The 20216-nt window shown below is 41.0% G+C and overlaps 1 protein-coding gene across 1 annotated transcript; it reads right to left on the bottom strand.

Annotated features, from left to right (window-relative positions):
• Positions 1–1598: 1598 nt before the first annotated feature.
• LOC310841863 (heterogeneous nuclear ribonucleoprotein L-like) lies at positions 1599–19342 on the bottom strand. The gene is made up of 13 exons (XM_083733481.1): positions 18971–19342; positions 14344–14462; positions 13663–13900; positions 11896–11980; positions 11145–11242; positions 10985–11057; positions 7185–7256; positions 5108–5325; positions 4746–4867; positions 4184–4385; positions 3276–3333; positions 3084–3182; positions 1599–2325 (listed from the first exon to the last, which is right to left on the bottom strand). The coding sequence occupies exons 1-13, from the start codon at positions 19148–19150 to the stop codon at positions 2270–2272; spliced, it is 1620 nt and encodes a 539-aa protein (XP_083589607.1). The 5' UTR covers positions 19151–19342; the 3' UTR covers positions 1599–2269.
• Positions 19343–20216: the final 874 nt, after the last annotated feature.

Genomic DNA, 20216 nt, shown 5'->3' with positions numbered 1-20216 from the left:
GAGCACCACCAAACTGGGAACCTTAACCTTTAGAAGAGGGATTCTCAACACAGCACCCTTCAGATATGGGGGACTCCCGCTCCCATCATCCTCGAACACTGACCATGTTGGCAGGAGCTTATTGTTTGCGGCGTCTGGAAGGTGCCACGCTGGCTACTCTTGCTTTTGAGGGAATGCAATCGCCACTTCTCATTACAGAAATAAGGAATCTATAAATTCTTGTTTAGTAGCTACTGCTTGGAGAAGCCAAGTGTGAAATAGTTTTATTCTTGTGAAGGTTTTCTTACTTTTTGCAGTCCTTTACTCCTAAATGAAAGCTAGTTTTAAGAAACGAGGTGCAGAATCCTGCTTTTTGTAATCAGGCCTGCCACTACAATTGAACATAGACCTTGGAAAAGGAGGCTATTGTTCTGCCCCAAGCAAAGGAAACCTTGTCAAGGCTTGTATCACGCGTAAGTGCACAAGCTCTGAAACAATTAGACACATTCCTAATTATATCAGTTACCCACTCCTAGACAATAAAAGAATGGGTTACAGATAGGATTGATGTTTAAATCTCTCTCCTGTAGGAGAGGTGAGGGTTTGGCAGCTAATCGCTGGCTGCAGGCCTCCCTCTGGTGGCTGCTTTGCAGAGAACACCCTGAAAGCACATGGTTTTTTCCACCGTAATTATTAGGGAGCACTAGAGCAGGGATGGGCAGAAGGTAGATTGGGATGTATTGGTAAGAGCTCTGGTGGTTTACTTCAAATCAATCAGAGCTCTTACTAGTACACCCGCAATGTATCTGGCACAGGTTTCTGGCTCCCATGGGTCTAAAAATACCAACTAAAAAGATTCCTCCCTCCTGCCTGCCCCCAAATCTGAAATTGGTTCTTGTATCAATCACAAATTCATAGGATGACCAATTTGCACATAAAAATGCTGTATGTTGCCTACTCTGGCCTAAACGACCTGATTTGATACTTTAAATTAATGAAGTCTTCTAACTTCAACTCGTGAGTCATGTGGGACCCACTACTCCAAGGAGGGGAAATTGTGGCTCTCCTTTACCATGATGGCTGGGGCTGATGGGAGTTGGAATTTAATAATATGCAGAAGGCCACAGATTCCAACCCCTGATCTACAGTTTGGATCCAAAGATAAACTTTAGGTATTCCCAAAAGTTGGGAAAAGTTCAGAAAAAAGCAACCAAAATCATCATCATCATTCACTGAATTTCATCTGAGGATCACAGGGTGGTTTGCAATATAAAAACATGAAAACACATAACATACAAACAAAACTTAGTAGAAAAACCATAATTGTTATTTTTTAAAAAAGAATCCCTGTCCCCTCCCCCATCTGTGTGTACTGTGAAGGGTGGGGAGGAATTGAAGCATTAAGGTCCCAGTGCTGCACATGACTACTTGGGAGTAAGCCACGCAGGAGATATGAGTAGGTGGGAGCTTCTCTCAGCAGGGTCCCAGGGTCTGCCTTGCTGTTTTGTGTCTCTCCCCTCCCTAGCTTGGTTCATACAAGGATGTAAAACCATCCTGTGACAATAAACAGTTTCCTTTAGTGCCAAAGACTGTCATCACAAAGCAAATGAGAAACTGCATTCATTCAGTTTGGTGTTTATTTTTTGTAAGGACATTCCAGGTTAGGATTAGCAATAAGGACATCATGCTAATGGGAGTGAAAAATTATTCTGAGAAGACACTATTTAAAGTAAGTTTCAATTCATTCGGGGGGGGGGGGGAATCTTTCTTCCTGTGAAGTTTCTGTTAAAAATCAGTGACAGTTATATTACTAAATATCAAAGTGAAAAGGATTTACAAATTTAGTTCTGCTTTTAAAATTGTTGCAACGCATACAGTTTTAACCAGAATTAACCAGCAATTTTACATCTAATATTCCAATATAATAATCCAACTTGCCATTTAAACCGAAGTGGAAAATAGTGATTGTAAATGAAAATGTACATTTTACTGCCGTGTGGAAACTGTGTTTAAGGTCTGCTGTATACAGTTTTTTGCACATGCTGCCTATAAGGCAGTTCAAACACCTGTAGATAACCGTTACATAAGTGAAAAAAGCTCTATGTAATATACTGTCATCTACTCTTCAGAAGCCAACGGGAAAATGGTTGTGTAAAAACACTTTCATTATAAAACAAAATGAACTTAAGTTAGATTGAGACAAGAAAACCTAGAGCCTGCAGACAACATACGATTTCTTCAAGTGTGTAAATAAAGAGGGAAGGAGCTCCTTAACATGCTGTCCTCTGCTCTACAAATGGGAGGAAGTAGAGAAGCAAAGCTTCAAGGTATAAGGATTAGAGCCATCTGCAAGATAAAAGGGAAACTGTTAAGAATGTCACTTTGGATGGTTTCGTGCCTTATGTCAGCCTGTTTGTCTGAGAAAAGATATGTCTTTAAGCAAGTGTTTAACTACTGTGAAAAACTGCTACTAAAATACTAGAATCTATTTCTAGCACGCCAGGGCATAATGCATCAAAACTCAACCAAACCTTTCCCCTAGAAAGAAAACACTGTCTTTCTACGAAACCAGTTCCATGAAAACACGGCTTTATAGGGTTTTATTCCCATGGCTTCCATCACAGTTGCACTTCTGATGCAGAAGTATCACACAATCAGACCATTTAAATAGCATTATCGTCTTCATGGGAAACACAGTTTTCTCCTAATACATCTATTGCTGTTGTGGTCACTGCATGGTATGTGGGCACACAAATTAACCAAGTTGCTACTGGATATTACCTTTGACATCACTCACAAAGAATTGCTACTAGATACGGAGCTTGTAAATCAAGGCCTCTGCTCTTACTTTCACTTTAGGGCAGAGAAAGTTACCAGTTACCATTTTACATGTTTTCTTCATTGTCCTTCACTGACAGAGGCCAGTGTTGCCCACAGCAGCCCGGACCATCATTCAAGGCACCCCAGGGTGCCATGAACACCACTGGTGTACTGGATTGTTTTATTGCACACAGTCTTGGTATTATGTATTAGTGAGATGGCATATAAATTATTTAAAATAAGTCAATAAAACCCTTTAAGAATGTTTCAATACAGTGACTTACTAGGGACTCTTATCTGGTAGTGATTAAGTACTGTAAGGGCTTCCACTGCATCTGTCTTGCATTCCCACTCCAACAGACCAGAAAGTGTTTTGGCTGAAGCTGTCAAAACAAGAGTTTAAAATGTTTGCTTCATATCACCATCGGTAAGTTAGGTTTCTTTGAGCACTTAAATAAAGTCAAATATTCACTTACGCTTTGGATCAAATACTTTGTATTTGATAAAAGACAGAACTTCATGATCATCACACAGCTGGAACAATAAAGTGAAAATATGTTCATTAAACATCAACAATCTAATTCTAGAGGATGTCACTTAAGAGCCGCAGAAACTGGCGATTTCTGGGATAAGGAGGACACTTGGCACAAAATGGTTGATTAACTTACTTTTAAAGCATCTAAGCATCTAAGATAGCAGCAGGGAACCTCCAGCCTGCAGAGCTCATTAGGTCCAGCATGGGCCCCACTCTCTAGTGCACCCAAGTGTTCTGTTTTGAAGTGGTCTGCATGAAAATAGCTTGCTAAAATGAGTTTTTTTCTTCCATTTTAGCAAGCAGTTTCAGTATAAATGGTGTCATGCTACTGAAGCAAAGCACACTTCCACCGCCAATCAGCTGAATGGCAGTGGGAGAGCACCTTCGAAAGGAACTGCACCATGAGCGGAAAATGGTTTGCCTTTAAACCGCTTGCTAAAATGGTTTCCCCCTCCTTTTTACCAGACGGCCTCAATTCAAACCAGTCTATGATAAGGCAACAAGTCTCTTTGAAGGTGCATTCCAACCAGATTCAGCCAATCGGTGCTGGGAATTCACCTTAAAATGAGATTGCTATAACTGTCCATCAGCTGATCAGTGGTTACATCTATCCCCTTTTTACTTTGATAGGCATCACATGTCATATTATTGACTGGTGTGTGCTTCCACCCACCTATCAAAACTGGCCTGTAGTGAGTGTAGCGGCAAGATCCATCTCACTGGCCACATCCAGTTCCCCATCCCTGATCTAAGATATAAAAAATGGAGTCTACTTTAAGGAGGTTAATAAATACTGACATCTGAAACCTAAATTACACTTTAACAGCTATGCTTCCTGCAGCTTCCTACCTTTACAAAGCTCTCTTCAGTCACACACAGTGGAACATTATAGTAATGCAACACACAGGAGGGTGGTTGAATGATATTCTTGGAAGCTTGACCCGCACTGGTAAAGCGATTGTTCTTGCTCATTGCAAAGTCTTTATAACTGCTTGTCCCATCTTCCAGCTCGAATATCTGACTAGGAACAACTGAATGCTGTTTGGATACACTACAAATAAAGAGTACATATTTAAGAACATCTTTGGGGAGTGTAAAAAAAGGGATCTTTTTATGGAATTCACAAAGCAAATTTCTTAACATACAAAATATGAACTCAAAGGTCTAATTAACATTTCACTTGTATGTCTCACTTTAGTGAGTGACATTTGTCAAGTTATTGAAGAATATCAAATATAGAAGTATTTACATTAATGAAGTGTTATAACGAAGTTTACTCTTTGCATATAAGAACAGTATTCTTTAAAAAAACCACTTTATTCAGCAGCATTTTTAGTATTATACACTGCTAGACAACGTACACATTAAAGATGTGCTTTAGCTTTAGTAGTAAGATGAAATGCACACATACCAAACATTAAGTCTCTTCCCAAACAATTTGACGTTATTGAGATGCGTGACTGCTCTTTCAACAGCATATTCATCACCCATTTCCACTAAAGCTGTGCCTGGAATAGTCTTCATAAACTTCACCTGCAGGGTTGTTGGGGTTTTTTTTTTTTGGAAGAAAAAGACAATACAGTTTAAAGGATGGTAACTTAGGACATTTTCCAATTTGGTTGGAATACACGTAGCTCTGGTTTCTCTTCACAGTAATTGCTCATTATTCTTTTAAAGTTTAAGAATGGCTGGGGAAACCCAGCCAGGTGGGTGGGGTATAAATAATAAAATTATATTATTAATATTATTATATGCCTAGACTTTTTCTTTTACCTTTTCAATATTTCCGTACAAGCAGAACAAGTTGAAAACTCTTGAGCAGTTCATCTTTTGCTGGTGCAATCCACTAACCATGACAACTGAACCAGAGGGGTTCCCCCCATGCATGTAAGATGACGAAGCCTGAGGAAGTGGGTAAGCAACAAGTTCTGGAGTATCCCGAGATGCCATTCGGTATCGGCTTGGTAATGGTAACAGTGGACCATGCGATCCTAAAGAGAAAATACTGTCTCAGTAATTTGGTTGGGAAAAGTTTTATTTGATCTGATATTAAGATTAAAGCTGTCAAGTTTCAGAAGCTGCCATTCCCCCCCCTCCGCTTTCCCCCTTTTCTTCCCAATGTCTCAACAAATGAAACTGATTTGTAAAAATGTTACATGGAAAAAAATATAAACATTGCACACACTTTTGTAAATCAAGAAAATATTTAATAAAAAGAAGAAGATGACAGTTTTAGATTTTGCTGTAATGGGCTATGCAGATTTAGCATCAACTACTGAAACATTGTTTATCTAGACAAGAATGTTAACACAAGGGACCAAAATATACTGTTTTTTTCCATGTATAAGATGATTTTTGCTTAAAAAAAAAAATTGTAGGCAAAAATTTGGGGTGGTCTTCTACACGGATAATGAATGCAGAGCGGGGCGGTCGGTTGACTAACACAGGATAAACAGCTAAAGCCACAAGCCAGACTTAAGAATAAAGGACTCTACTGTACTGATTTCAATGAGCTTCAGCACACCTAAGTGTTAGATGGTGGTCTAAGTGTGCTACTGCAAGTTTCAACCTCAGTCTTAGAAGTGATTTATGTGTGCAATATGAGAAGTATTAAGAAATGTTTCATTTTCTACTGTGACAAAGTTAACTACAATTTACAAAAAAAACTTGTTTGCTCACAGAATGACAACTTGATTTATAGTGAGCTGTGTAAAAAAAAATGTACTGGCATTTAAAAATGAGATCATGAAAAACTGGTCATAAATGGATGCACCATGTAGCCATAACAAAATGCAAACTCAATATATCTTTATACCTAAGTGCACTAGGGCATGAGAAAGGTTCCCTATCCAATTCCCTTGTGGAAAACCTACTGAGGACCACATGCCGGTTATGGGCAGGGCCAGATGCAACAGTGGGTGGAGCAACAAATGTAATTTTTAACTCTGTACAGTAGGCTTGTTTCTACACAGCCTCCCACACCTCTGTCAGCCCTCCAGCCAAGAAAGAGGCATCACCAGAGTTCAAGGACACATTCTAGCAAGATATAAACATGCAGGATGCAAAGCCAAGCCAGTGAAGGGAGTAGCCTGGCAAGAGTTCTGGGGACAAATTACCATATTTTTCGCCCTATAGGACGCACCGGCCCATAGGACGCACCTAGATTTTGGGGGGGGGGAAATAAAGGGGGGGAAAATTATTTTCCCCCCCCAGGCGCGGGGCTGGGGCGGGGGAAGCCCGAGCTTCCACCTCCCCCAGCCCCCAGAACGGGACCCAGAGCCATGCCGAAGCTGCGTATAGCTTTGGCATCGCTCTGGGAGCTTGCGGGGCTGGGGGAGGGGGAAGCCCTCCGCCAGCCTCCAAACCAGGTCGAGAGACAGCAGGATGGCGCGCTGTGCCTCCCCGCTGTCCCCTGAGTTTGCGGGGCTGGCGACGGGGAGGAGCAGGCTTCTCCCCCCCCCCCGCCAGCCTTCTAACCAAGTCAGGGGACAGCGGGATGGCGGCGTTCCGCCTCCCCGCTGTCCCCCGACCTTGTGGGGCTGGCGGTGGGGCTCTCCTGAAGCCTCTCCACGCTTCAGCGAAAGCCTGCATTCGCCCCATAGGACGCACACACATTTCCCCTTCATTTTTGGAGGGGGGAAAGTGCGTCCTATAGGGCGAAAAATACGGTAAACAGGCCTGGAGAGCATGGGTTCCCCACCCTGCACTAAGGCAAAGCAAGCTGGTTCAGGGGGCACAATGAGGGCAGCTAGGCAAATGTGGGAACTGGTGCCTGAATAGTGAAGCAAGACATTTACAACTTTATTGGCCTATTTTCAAACTTAACCCATAACAGGAAGCCATAACTTACCATAGCCATCATGCCTAAAGGATGAAGGGTGTTCTCCCAAAATAGCTTGCCTCTGGCGGCCTTTCCCTCTATCTAAAGGGGGGGAAAGCATTATTAAACAAAAGCAACTCCTGCTTAAAGATAGTGGAACTTCACCAGTAAGGACAGAGGGGAGTATTTTCTGGTTAAGAACCCTGCTGGATCAGAGCAAGGGTCCATCTGGTGCAGTTCCATGTTTCCCAATAGTGGCCAGCCAGATACATCCACATTACTTTTAAGATTTTCTTTGGATACTGTAAACTAACTGTTTTAAGTTGATTTGCTCCAGCACAAAACACAGTTGTCAGATACCCAAACTATTGTTCGCTTGAGAATATTGTGTTTGAAAAGATTTGACATTTTAAACCTAAGAAGCCTGGACAATTCTCATAACATCACACAATACAGCAGAGTACAAATTGCCTATAACTCTCATAAAAACGAGTTCTAAATGCAGTACAATCAAAGGACAGTACCTGAATCACACTATTAGCTTCAACAGCAACACATTTTCAAAGTGGGCTTCTTTCAAGAAGTTTCAGCATAAGCCAACAAAAACCTGTATTACATGGTTTCATGATCAGTAAACAGAGAGTACCATATTTGTGTACATACATAATCATATCAACAACTTATGATCTGGGGAAGTGCTGTGAAGACTATACATTGCTATACTACTAATACAGTCTATTGTATAATTGCAATGCTGAAAAATTGCACTATTATAATCACTTTTAACAAGGAAACATTCTTTCAACAAGCCGCATTTTATACAAGAATGTAAAGTTAACCAAGGGGTCAACAGTACTGGATAAAAGCAGTACACCAACCTAAAGTAATTATTTGCAATAATCAAGTAAAACTTCATTACAAGAACAAGCAAGTTAGCTTTAACTTTCACTGCTTCTTTTCATTAGGCAATCTGAAGTTCCAATACCTCAACTGATTGTGCAATGGGAAATGAGAAATATCTAGCTGAAGTCGCAAACAGTTGTATCTCAGTGTGGATAATGCACAATATTTCAATTTTGTTTCCAATGTTTGAGACTGCTAAAACAACCTAGGTTAAATCAAGGAATTAGACAGTCGTATAATAATTTGATTTTGATAGTGGGAGAGTAAAGAGAGGTTGTGGCACCCAGAACACAAACCCTTTACTAGAAAGCAACTTCCACAGATTTCAGCATGTGCTATCCGACATGGAAGTGCTATTCATCTCACATATTAGTCATATCATTCAGCCCTGAAGTTACATAAGACGACAGGATTTTTGTACAATGGAAGTAGCAAATATTAGCCACCAGAATTACATGTTTGAGTAAAATGCAATGGCAGTCTTCAGCTTGGGCAATGAAAAATTTCATTTCAAACTGCCAAGTTCTGAAGATCAGTGGGTACCCTTGAGCAAAACCAAACTTTTCCACCTGACATACCTAACAGAAAAGCCTAGGATGCAAAATGTAAAATAAATAAATAAATACAGCCATCAGTTAAAATCTCCTTTAAATCTTAAACACTAAACTGGGGCAGTTTCCAGTTTGAAGAAACCAGAACCGAAGCCTGTTTTGTAAAGAACATTCTCCCTGAAGCCAGAACCTTGCAGACTGGTTGGCGGTGGGGAGAGGAACAGACAACAACCTAAGAGGAATGGTTTGAAGAATGCATGTAAAGCAGCCCATCACAAGGACACTTTTGTGTAGACCACTCTTGTAAGAATGCCAAGAAACTCAGTGAGCACTACATCACAAGCTGACAAAGCTACTCATTCCTTATCAATCAGTATGCTGCTCACTACACTAAAAGGCAATGTCTCAAGCACGCCCTGTGCTGCATTATTACGGCTATTGCTGATAACAGATTCTATACATTGTTTAACTCTCAAAACTGCAATCCTGTTTGGAGAAAGGACGATCTCTATCTCTGTTCCACTCCATCACTTCTTGTCTAGGACAAGGATGGGGTATCTATAACCCATTGATGCTGTTCGACTACAACTCCTATCTTCCCTGACTACTGGCAATGCTGGTGGAGGTTGATGGGACTTGGAGTCCAACACAATCTGGAGGACTACAGATTCCCTAGAAAATGAGCTATGAACAGTATATTCAGCTCTCTTTCTGCATGAAACTCTACTTGAGTACAAAATAAAAAGTATTCAAACTGGATATAAAGAGCAACACAACTTATTCCCTATGTCCAAGGGAATCTTACACTACTCCCCCCCTCCAGTGCATGGCAACCGAGGCCACTTTCAAAAGCAGTTTGCAATAGGACATGGAATTTGCTGGTGAAATAAAATAAAAATCCCAATGAACATTGCCACACACTTGGAAGCACCTGATTTGTTTTCTTCCAATATTTCTCATTTCACATCGTTTAATATTCTGGGGTAAGGCACTGTTCATAAATACTGTGTGAACTGCATGCCTGCCAGTTGCTTGAATAGCATCTATGTATTTCAGAAAATTAACACCTGAATTGCCCAAGGTAACTCAGTGACTTCCCAGTTTGGTAGTTTGGGGGAGGAGGAATGTGAGCTTTAATGTAACGTACTGCAGGTAGACAATCTGCTGACCAATACTGCAGCCCCCTTATTAACCTTTTACAAACACTTAATTCTGCATGTCCAAGCCCTAATCTTTAAATTATACATTTTTACAAGCCAAAGCACTACCAGTAAAAACAACCTTTCAGCAATAATTAAAAGGAAAGTTGAAACTTTCACTATGTTTAAAATTTAGAAGATACTCTACCTTGGTAAGGTTAAGTTCCCACCTCCATGTTATAAATGCCTAGATTTTCAAAAGGTACATTACAGCAAATTATACACAAATCATTCAGTTACAAAGAACATTTACAGAAGTCAAACTACATAGCTTTTTTTCCCTCTTAACATTTCCATGCAGTTGTTATTCAAACTAGCCTTTGCAGTAAAAATGCTTAGACAAATTAGACATTTTGTCAAATACTGGTGCTTGAGGGGACTTGACAGCATACAGCAAAATTTCAATTAATCTTTAAAGTAAGTGCAGTCCTTTAGAAAGCATTTACACTGGAAAACCTAACTTCAATTTTCTCTTACATATGAGAAAGAAAGTTACCGCAATGTACAGGAGAGAAACAAGAGTTTGGATCTTCCATTTTATGGTGTTTCATTCTACAATGGTAATTTTAAAGGGACATAAGACTGGAAACACATGCAAACTGGTTAAGAATGGGTACAGTCTACCATGGTATTTTCGTGCCATGCAAACCAGAAGTGCTGTAAGTGGTCCTTCTTGATATGCTTGTGGTGATGGTGCATGCAGTATGCAGTCAAGGTGAGTTGCAAGTCTGAGGTTTTTCAGAGGGCCTGTTGATGATGCCGATGTGGTGCATGATGAAGTGTAGAGTCAGCCTGCTGGAGTCCTCTATCCTTCTTAATGCCTTGTCCAACAAATGAGGAAAATCCTTCCCGTGGAGAAGCAGTGTGCAAGTTTGTAGTTTGTAAGGAAAGTCTGCATCAGTGTCCTCTCCTCCAAAGAGTGAGAGCTGCTTGGAGAAATGCAAGTCCTTGTACTGCAAACATGCTTGCATGTGTGGGCTCCGTGTTAAATAGCTCAATAGGAACCAGCAAGGGGCAATAATGTTGAGTTATTCTTTTCCAGGATTACAAGTCAGGATGCCTATTACAAGAGCTGCATCAGAAATACCTGGCTTGAAGTGACTAACACATTAGACAAGCTAACTGCATATATTTATATATTTAAATGCACATTTAGTACAATCACCAAAACACTTACCTCGTCTGCCCAGATATGGTTTAGTGTAGTCCCAACTATCATTGTCATTTCGAATGACATTAAGTCGAGTTGGCTGTTAAAAGAGAAACAAACAGCAAGTCTTAATCATTGCTTTCCTCCCAAAAAACAGTTTAGAAGCTGAAGAAAGTATGATCATTACCCTTGCATATTCTATTTTTAGTGTACAACATCCTGCATATATATCTGCGCCGTTGAGTGCTGCTTTTGCCTTCTGAGCACAAAGAACGGATTCAAACTTGATTTCTGTTAAGGATTGTTATTTAAATTGGTGCCCCCCACCAAGAAAACAAGCAGCCACAAGTTAAGCTAATTTAGACTACAACACAATAGATCTAGAAGTTGCACATGCAGAAACACCAATTTTATGTATGAGTCAATGACTAATACATGAAGGACATGAAATCAACAGCAACCCTATTGGTTTAAATTGCATATATGACCTTTTCAAATAAGTAATTTCCAAAATGTGTTCAACATTAAAACAGGACTAGTATATGAGCAGTGTGCTTGCTATGAGCACTACATTAAAATCTTTACAGATATGGGGTGGAAAACCCGTGGCCCTCCAGCAGATGTTGGATTTCCTCTGGTCATTAACTGCAGTCAGCATGGCCAGTGATGGGGCATGACTGGAGCAGCACTCGAACACTATCTATAGGATCACAAGCTCTCCACCCCCAGTTTAGGTAATAGTCTACACTGCCCTCACCATGGGATAGAAGCCAGAGGGTAGATGATATGCAGAGATGAGTTCACTAGTTCTCTAGCACAGTTGTTTGCCTGACAGGATTAACATGAGAGGAACACTTCCCCTTATTGAGGCCACTGTGAAATCCCTAGAACATAATCTTCAGAAGCATATACACACAGGTCACCACAAAAAGGATATTCAACCATGGCTTGTATTCCGTTCCTCTTGAATATGACAATACGCTGTACTTTTCCCACAGGGTTGCACACTGTATACAAAACGTCCTACAGAAGAATGAGGGAAATATTCAGATACCGTATTTGAAGCTTTACTTGGCAAATACTATTCAAAATGTTATTAGCACACAAGAACAAAATCCCCTCCTTCAAGCAGGTAAAGTTTGGACCTAATTTTATTTTTTTTTAGAGGAAGTCACTTGTATACTAAACATAGATCAAGAAATTTATCCCAGTGACAGATATATAGCTACATAGAGAATGCCAGGATATAACTGTAAGAGAAAAGTAGAGAAATGTTCTAGCTATAGTTTATTATCAGAACAGTAAGCCTAAATTCAGTTTTATCTCCAAGTGCTTCAAAGAACTACTAAGATTGCCAAAGTTTTTGTGTCCTTAAATAATTTCTAACTTATACTCTATACCATTTATAAATTGGGAATAAGCAGAATGTAAACAATGGGAAAGGCTCACTCAAATGTAGCCACTAAAACCAAAGACCTTAAAAATACCAGTGAACATAAGAATTTTACCAAAGTGCTAGGGTAATGCTATTCATTACACAAAGATAGTATGACTCTATGAATACACAACTGCCCTATAGAATAATGCATACATGTTTAAAAGAAGGGTGATCTGGGACAAGCTACAAATATACTAGTTTATAGAATATTGCATTGAGTTTTTGTCTATGAATAATTTGACTAAATTAAAGGCATTTTAAAAATACTATACTATAACTTAAAACTGTATCATATGATTTCCATTAAGACAAGTACAACTGTAGTGTACAAATCAGGAACCAATGACAAGTAAAATCGGAATAATGTAAAGAAATGTAAGTGATTGGCAGTTCCAAGCAAAAACATAAGTAGTGAGATGTTACTGAATAGGAAACAATTTCATTGTCTTCTTTTTTCCTTCCTATTACAGGCTGGTTGAGTACAAAATCATTCACCACAGACTTTAGATTAGAACCAAACAATTATCTAGCCAAAGTAACTCTTTTGCTGCACAGATCTCTGTTGAATGAAATAATATCCTCCCCAACTGTTTGTTTGCATGGAACAAATAAAGAATAACATGTACAGATCTGTGTGGATGCTTTCATTTGTATTATAATGTTAAAGTATATGACCTCGTTGACACTCAACACAAAGCCAAATCATGGCTTAGGATGAGAATCTTAATCTCAGGGTCATGCGTTTGAGCCCCATGTTGGGCAAAAGTATCCTGCATTCCAGGGGTTGGACTAGATGACCCTTGTGGTCTCTTTCAACACTACGATTCTATGAATAAGCTAATATACAGAGGCCTGTATAGAAGACTGCAGCCGCTTTGCTTCCCTTCTGGTTGTTCTGCTGCTGCTGAGTTGTTCAAACATGGGTTCGTGGTTTAGCCCTCCCAGACAAGCTGCAACCTATAGAACAGTGCTTGGTTACAGCTTGTGGTTTGTCTAGGGAGCACTAAACTACAAACCCAGGTTTGGATGACAGGATGAGCAAAACCATGGCATAGAGAGGAAGCAATACAGCCACAGCCACAATCTCCTCTCTGGGAGTCTGCATATTTGCTCATTCATGCTAAGCTGTGGTTCAGATTAACATTCAGTGCAAACAAGGGGTCTGAGAGTTTATCAGAACAAGATAGGAGATAGAAAGAAAACTCTTCCAAAAGGAAAATATCATGCATTGAAGTCGCTTAAAGCTATGCTTAAGTTGAAGACATACCACTGTAATTGGATAAAGAGGGTTCTGAATTGATAAGAGCAGAACTTTGTTCCCACCCGAGGGGTCGTCTGTGTTTCCAGGACGGGTAATTCTTTTGCTTGTAGAGTAATTGAAAAAGGCTTGTTGCCCAGCTATATATACCGGTTCATCTGCTGCAAATGTCACACATTTTTTGGCACTTTCAATATCCTCAAATTCTACCAAAGCCTGGCGTTTAAATGGCATCATCATCACATAGCTGCAGGAAAAACAATAACCGTTAATGCACCATCATTTAAGGCCACCATTAAATCATTAAGTTACAACTGATCTTAAAAAACTTTACAATAACAATTACTATTGCAAACTCAAAGAAAATCTCCTACATTTCTTAAAATCCATGGAAGTTTGTTTGAAATCTACAGCACATGTGTCCATGTAACAATAAGCCAAGTTGGCAGCCAAGGTATATAAATATCTAATGTAGAAGCACAGAAATAGAGTGTTCTCTTACACAGCTTCCATGTGGAGATGAGCACAATGATCTGCCTTGGAATTAACTTCTGAAAGATTTGGTAATTCCAAGGTTTGAGGCTTATGCTTCAATTTAGGAGTACCAGTACAGGCCTTGAAGAAATCATTTTTAAATGCATTACAAAGTTCATTTCGAGTCACTGAAGATATAATATATAGTAAACATACCATATGGTTCCAAATTTTTCAAGCGCCTCCACAAGATCTGCCTCCACAACTGATTCACAGAGCCCTCGGACATGGACCACAGGAGAAACAGAAACTTTGTGATGACTTCCACCAGCATCCTAGCAAAAGAGAGCAATAGACTTTATTTTTCCAATTTCAATATAAAAAAAGTATTATAGATGTTTAACTGACAAAGTACTATCAAGTTTATACTCGCCAAAATGTAACCCTAGTCTAAACTAGAAACTGTAATTAGCATTAACTTTGCTTAATTTAACAAGCCAGCTTCAGAAACCATGACATGTTAACATAGTTAACGTTAATTATGTTACACCAGAAAACAGACTGCAGCTAAAGGAAAGCAAAACTTTCCAAACTACTCCATCCCAAGGCTCACCCCTGCTTATAGCACAAAACCACATGTTTAGCATAATGTATCATAGGTAGTTTGAAAGTCCATGACTGTAAGGCTGTAAACCTATACCTTTAAGCCCTATCAAATTCAACAGGACTTTTGAATAGATATTCATAGGACTGAGCTGTAGGAGTTTTAGCTTTTCCAGATGAGGAAAAAGCCCTGAATTTTATTCTTAGTGCTTGAGTAGTACTGGTCAAGATCTAGTTCCCATAGTCCATCCTAGCATTCAAAACTCCCATTGTTCTAGGCACATTTTGCAGCAAGGAATTTCATTTGCACGAGCAGTTTCTGACCTTCAGGCACAGTACTGCATCTAAGATTCAGATTAAAATTGCAGAGTGGAAGGAAAGGAGGACTTTTTTCTGCCTCCCCATATCCAGTCATACTCTGAAGAATAGAGAAGAGACCCTCTTAAGAATATTAGGGGGCAGGTAGGGGAAACATGGCTGTGTTTTTTGCAGTCTTCAGATGAGGACTAGACCATGTGAAAAATGAGTGTAAGATTTTAGCTGCACTTCGTTCATTTTCAGCTTTGTATTCTTGTTATTAAAAAAGTGCACCTAAACATTCTGCTGTTGTGTCTGTAACCTAGGTTTAAGGAGTCATTTAGCTCATAGCGTTCATATCCCAGTTTCTAACACTGGTCCATCCCCATAACATGCATGGTAAGTAGAACAGTATCAATACTGGAAGAGATGGCTTGCTTTTTGTTTTAAAGTATCAGAGAAGACGTACGCTCCTGCCAAGGGAGAGGACATATGCTCCAAAGCAGTATGTACAAAAAACCCCAAATTAAAAATGGTAACATTTAAAGAGAGGGCAGGCATACCTAGCAATCTAATTTTGAAGGACTGCAAAATCTGCTCCACAAGTACTCACTAGAGTAGGAGGAAGAATCATTTTAAGCTTGATGGTTGCATTCCCTAACTTTTGGGGACCACATGTCTGCAGTGGGCAGTGAATTGGGCCACCCCACTTGCCCTCTCTCACACACACTAACAGAGCAATTATGCTTGAATAAGGATCCTCTTGGCTCCAATGGGTGAACTGTGGTTTGTTAGGGGAATTGCATGACAGAGAAGGGAGGGTTAACCCTTCCATACCCAGGTATAAACTCACCCACCCCAAAAACCATATCTGAACAGCAATCAGGCTTAGAAAAAGGCTTCCATTGGTCCTTTCTGTAGATAATGGAAAACTCATAACTTTCATTTCACAAGGAGTATTTTGAATAACTGTCAAGTTATTCAATGACAGCAGCAGCAGCAAATAATTTTAATTCTGTACTTCTCAGACCAAGAAGGTATTCCAAAACATCCATCCAACATAAATCATTTTAAATTAGCCATCTCTCTCCACATCATAACCTGCTGATTTATCTGAAACACACTACATATCCTTGCATGCTACCCCATTCTCTGAGCAGTGTAAGATTCCAGGGGTTCCAGGTGCTTACCCAGGGTTCATGTTTCTTTTGGAATGAGGGACAGCAGAAACTGAGGTGACTTTATGATATATGGTTTATTAACACATATATACAACCTGAGCATGTGTGTGATGGAGGGGTTCACAACATTAACACCCCAGGAGGGTCTTGCTTCTTCCATAGCCACCAGCTTGGATTCCAGGAGAAATCGGGTATGGCGCTCTCTCTCTCTCCTTTTGCAGCCTGCAGCTTTGCTTCCAGCTTCTAGCTCATGTAACTCAACTCTCTACTCTGACCCTTTTTATTTTTAACAGGCAGTTGAGGGAGGAAGGCCTACCCATTTGTCCTCTGACACAGAGCCACTCCCTTTATTACCTTAAGGACCCATACTTAGAGGGCCACTATCAGGTTGGCCTGGATATTCCAGCAAATGAATGTACTGGATACAGGAATTAGAAGAGGGGCTGAAGCATACAGCCTACTTCTCCCACCCCAAACTCATAACAATATAAAATTAAAACGCTAGTACTGTATTCTCTTTTCTTGTTCATGAATTTTCCTATAAGCATGGACTCTAACCCAGGCAGATGTTATATAGACCACAAGAGGCACACCTTCCAATGAAATAACACTGCATCATAATGGCCAGGGCTCTATAGCAAACAAACTAAGCAGAATGATCATAATCAAGCCTTAGCTTCCTGAATAAGACAGCACAAATCTCAGGAGCTGAACATAACTAATCAATAGTGAAATATGCAATGCTGTCTGAATTTCTAATATTAAATACTCATAACAGCAATTTTATTTATATGTAACAGATGCCAATCAAACCTTTTGTAAAAATATGGACAGTAGGGGGAAGGATGTAGAGCCTTGATGTTTTTATGAAGGGAGCTCTTGGATATTGTAATATGTAACAAAATTCTATTAACATCTTTCTTAAACCCCAATTATAGTGCAAAACTGAATTGTCCCAATCTGAGATAAATAATAATAATAATAATTATAATATCTTTATTGTCATTGCCCCCTCTCAGGGACAACGAAATTACTTGGCTGCTCCATCCACCCAAATGTTTTTGCATGATCTTAGCCAGACAGAATATGAACAAAACGGGAATGGCAATATGTAGTAAAACAGCTTCAGAGATCAGCTGACTTTGTAGTATGAAGTAGAATCAACTTATAAAGAAAATTTATCTCCATCTAACATACTGCAAAGGGAGGCTGTAATGATAAATGAAAAAGTACCTTGTGTACTAGCAGCTATAATAGCACGACATGTTTCTCAATAAATGCGTCTTCTTGCTTCAGGCTTTGAAGACTGAAAATTCCACGCTTAGTTCTACTAATAACAGTACAATAACGGATTTTTATAGTAACAGTACAAATGTTCAAAACGGATTAATTTATTTGTGCTGCCTTGGTTGTACATGGGGAAATGGGAGTTTAAATTTGGCTGTGAAGAATTCAGACCTTAACAGACATCAAATAAGTGCCCAACAAATTGGATTATTTCAATGTTATTTATCAATTAATAAAAATGTGCTAATCCAAATGATCCAAATGCAACTATCCTGCCCCTAACAGAGGTTTATCCTACAATACTGGATTTCCCCCTAAAGATACAGGTCCAGTCTGTTCTTAAGAATGTCCAAGCTTCCACAATCTCCTTAGGTTTATTTGTTCCAACTGCTGATCAACTGTTTAATAAAGGACAAAAGCCCTCTGGCTCTTTTCTCTGTAGTGTAGTTCCTATGCTTGACGGGTATGACGCACACACAGAGAGAACAAATACATTCCCTGCCAAAGGCTGCAGGGCTCTCTATGAAAAAAAGCAATGGGCGCCAGAGCCCCTCCAATGAAACATACTATTCTTTTTTGCAATGAAAGGACACAGATGGTCATCATTCCCTGTACCCTGTGCACACAGCTTACTTATCTCATTAAGGGATGAAAACATGTGAATATGTACACATAGGGAGGAAAGGAGGTTGCGATACTCAGTTTCCACCCACAATTCTCCCTCCCCGCATTTCGGGGGGTGGGGTGGGTGCGTGGGTGTAAGCCGAAGTTATAAATACAACGCAATTCAGGGATGTAAGAACAAACTGCCTTCAGAAAAGTGAACAATGGAAAACACACCTCCCTCTCCCCGTTGTTTTATTAGAGGAAGCCAAGAGAAATTTTTTTTTTGCCTCCCGCACAATAAATCCTTTGATGGACAAAAGCGGAGCTACGCATCCTCAGTCGGCTTGTTGCAAACCCCACGATGCATCCAACGAAGGGGTCTCTCCGGCTCATTAAATCTTCTTCTTCCACAAGTTGACATTGAAAAAATCAACACAAAACTGTCGCACCTTAAAATGTCGTTTACCATAACAGTCTAATCCTTCTGGAACATGCCCAGTTCTCTTCCCACATGCACGCTTATTAATTATTATTATTATTATTATTATTCATTTTTTACACCGCTGTTCACCCCAGGATCTCAAGGAGGTTAACAATATGAAAACACGAAAATGCGTGAGGTTAATAAGGAAGAAAACTTAGTAGAAAAACTTGGGATTCTCCTTTTTATGATTTTTTTTGTATAAAAACCCTCTTCAATTTGCGGGTATAAGCATTACGCTCCCGGCGCTACACACGCCTACTTGGGAGTAAGGCCCGCAGGAGATATACTCCCGAGTAGGCGCACCTCGGCTCGGGCTGACTAGGTTCTTCTCCACCCGCCGTTCGCTCCCAGCGAGTCGGGACTATAAGAGGCCGGCCCTGCTTACCCCTCCGGAGAAGCCCCCGGCGCGAGGGGCGGCCTTCTCCCTGCGGCTCTCGCCCTCCTCAGCCCCGTACTCGATCTCGCCCTCCTCGGCGGCGGCGCTGGGCTTCAGCCGCTTGGCCTGGCTCTCGTAGGCGCCGTCCTCCTCCTCCTCGTACTGCTCCCCAGAAGACGGAGAGGACATGGTGGCGGCGGCGGCCCCGGCAAAGTGGAGGTGAGGGAGGCTACGGGACCCTCGGGGCTCCGCAAGTGGCGCGCAAAGACGGGCGAAGAGGCCGACGGAAAAGGCCCGCGCCGGTGATGCTCGCGAGCGATTCTCCTCACAGAAGACCGCCGCTATAACGCACGCAAAGGGGCGGGGAACGGAGGGCGGGAAGGGCAGCGCAGGTCCTGTCCTGCGATTGGAGAGACCTGTAAGCTGGAAGTCCGTGATTGGCTGACGGAGAAGCTTCTCAGGAGCTCGGGGACACGCGATTGGACAAATGAGACGCCCGTCACGGCTAGATGAAAACGCTGCTCTCCCTTCCACCCCCCCCCCCCGTATGTCTCCCTCTATCCCTCTCTCGACCCCACCTCCCGTTCCAGAATTTGCCGCTGGAGTCCCTTTATTCCTGGACTGGAGAGAGAAGCGCGAGGGAGACGAAGCCGCGCGCGCATGCGTGCTATCGCCGTTACTATGGCCAACGGTCGCAACGTGCGCGCGCTGCGGTGAAGGCAGGCTTTGTGTATGAGCGTCTGGTGGCAAAGGACGGTTCACGCCAAAGCGGTGTGGAAGAGGACAACTGAGGAATGATTTGTTTTTGGAAGAGGGCAACATTTAACAGCCATCCTCGCGTTTTTTTGGGTGCTGTTGGGAATAGTTCCCCAAGAAGAATGCGTTTAAGAAGTTGCCTGCGTGTTTGCGTGTGTATGTTTGTGTGTGTGTATATGTGTGTGTGTGTGTGTGTGTGTGTGTATACATAATAATCTGAGTGATCATAAGGACGTGAGCAAACCTCCAGGTTCATCATATTTCTTCGTGAGGCTAAATGTTGTGTAAACACACACGAGCAAAAATAATAATAATGGAGTGGGGGTGAGAAGGTGCTGGTTGCTGGGCAAGGTGAGAGGAAAGTCCCGCTGCAGTTTGTTATAATCTTAAATTGGGATGAGGGGAAAGTGTTTTAATACAGATGGAAGCCTATGCATGTTTACTAAAGGCAGCCCTGTTTAGGGAAGCTTTTAAAGTTAAATAGGTTATTGTATTTTAA

The sequence above is a fragment of the Podarcis gaigeae genome (genome assembly GCF_964106915.1).
Source record: "Podarcis gaigeae genome assembly, chromosome: 3".
Classification (NCBI taxonomy): Eukaryota; Metazoa; Chordata; class Lepidosauria; order Squamata; family Lacertidae; genus Podarcis; species Podarcis gaigeae.
The sequence above is the reverse complement of the archived record's forward strand: the minus strand, read 5'-3'. Positions and strand labels throughout refer to the sequence as shown.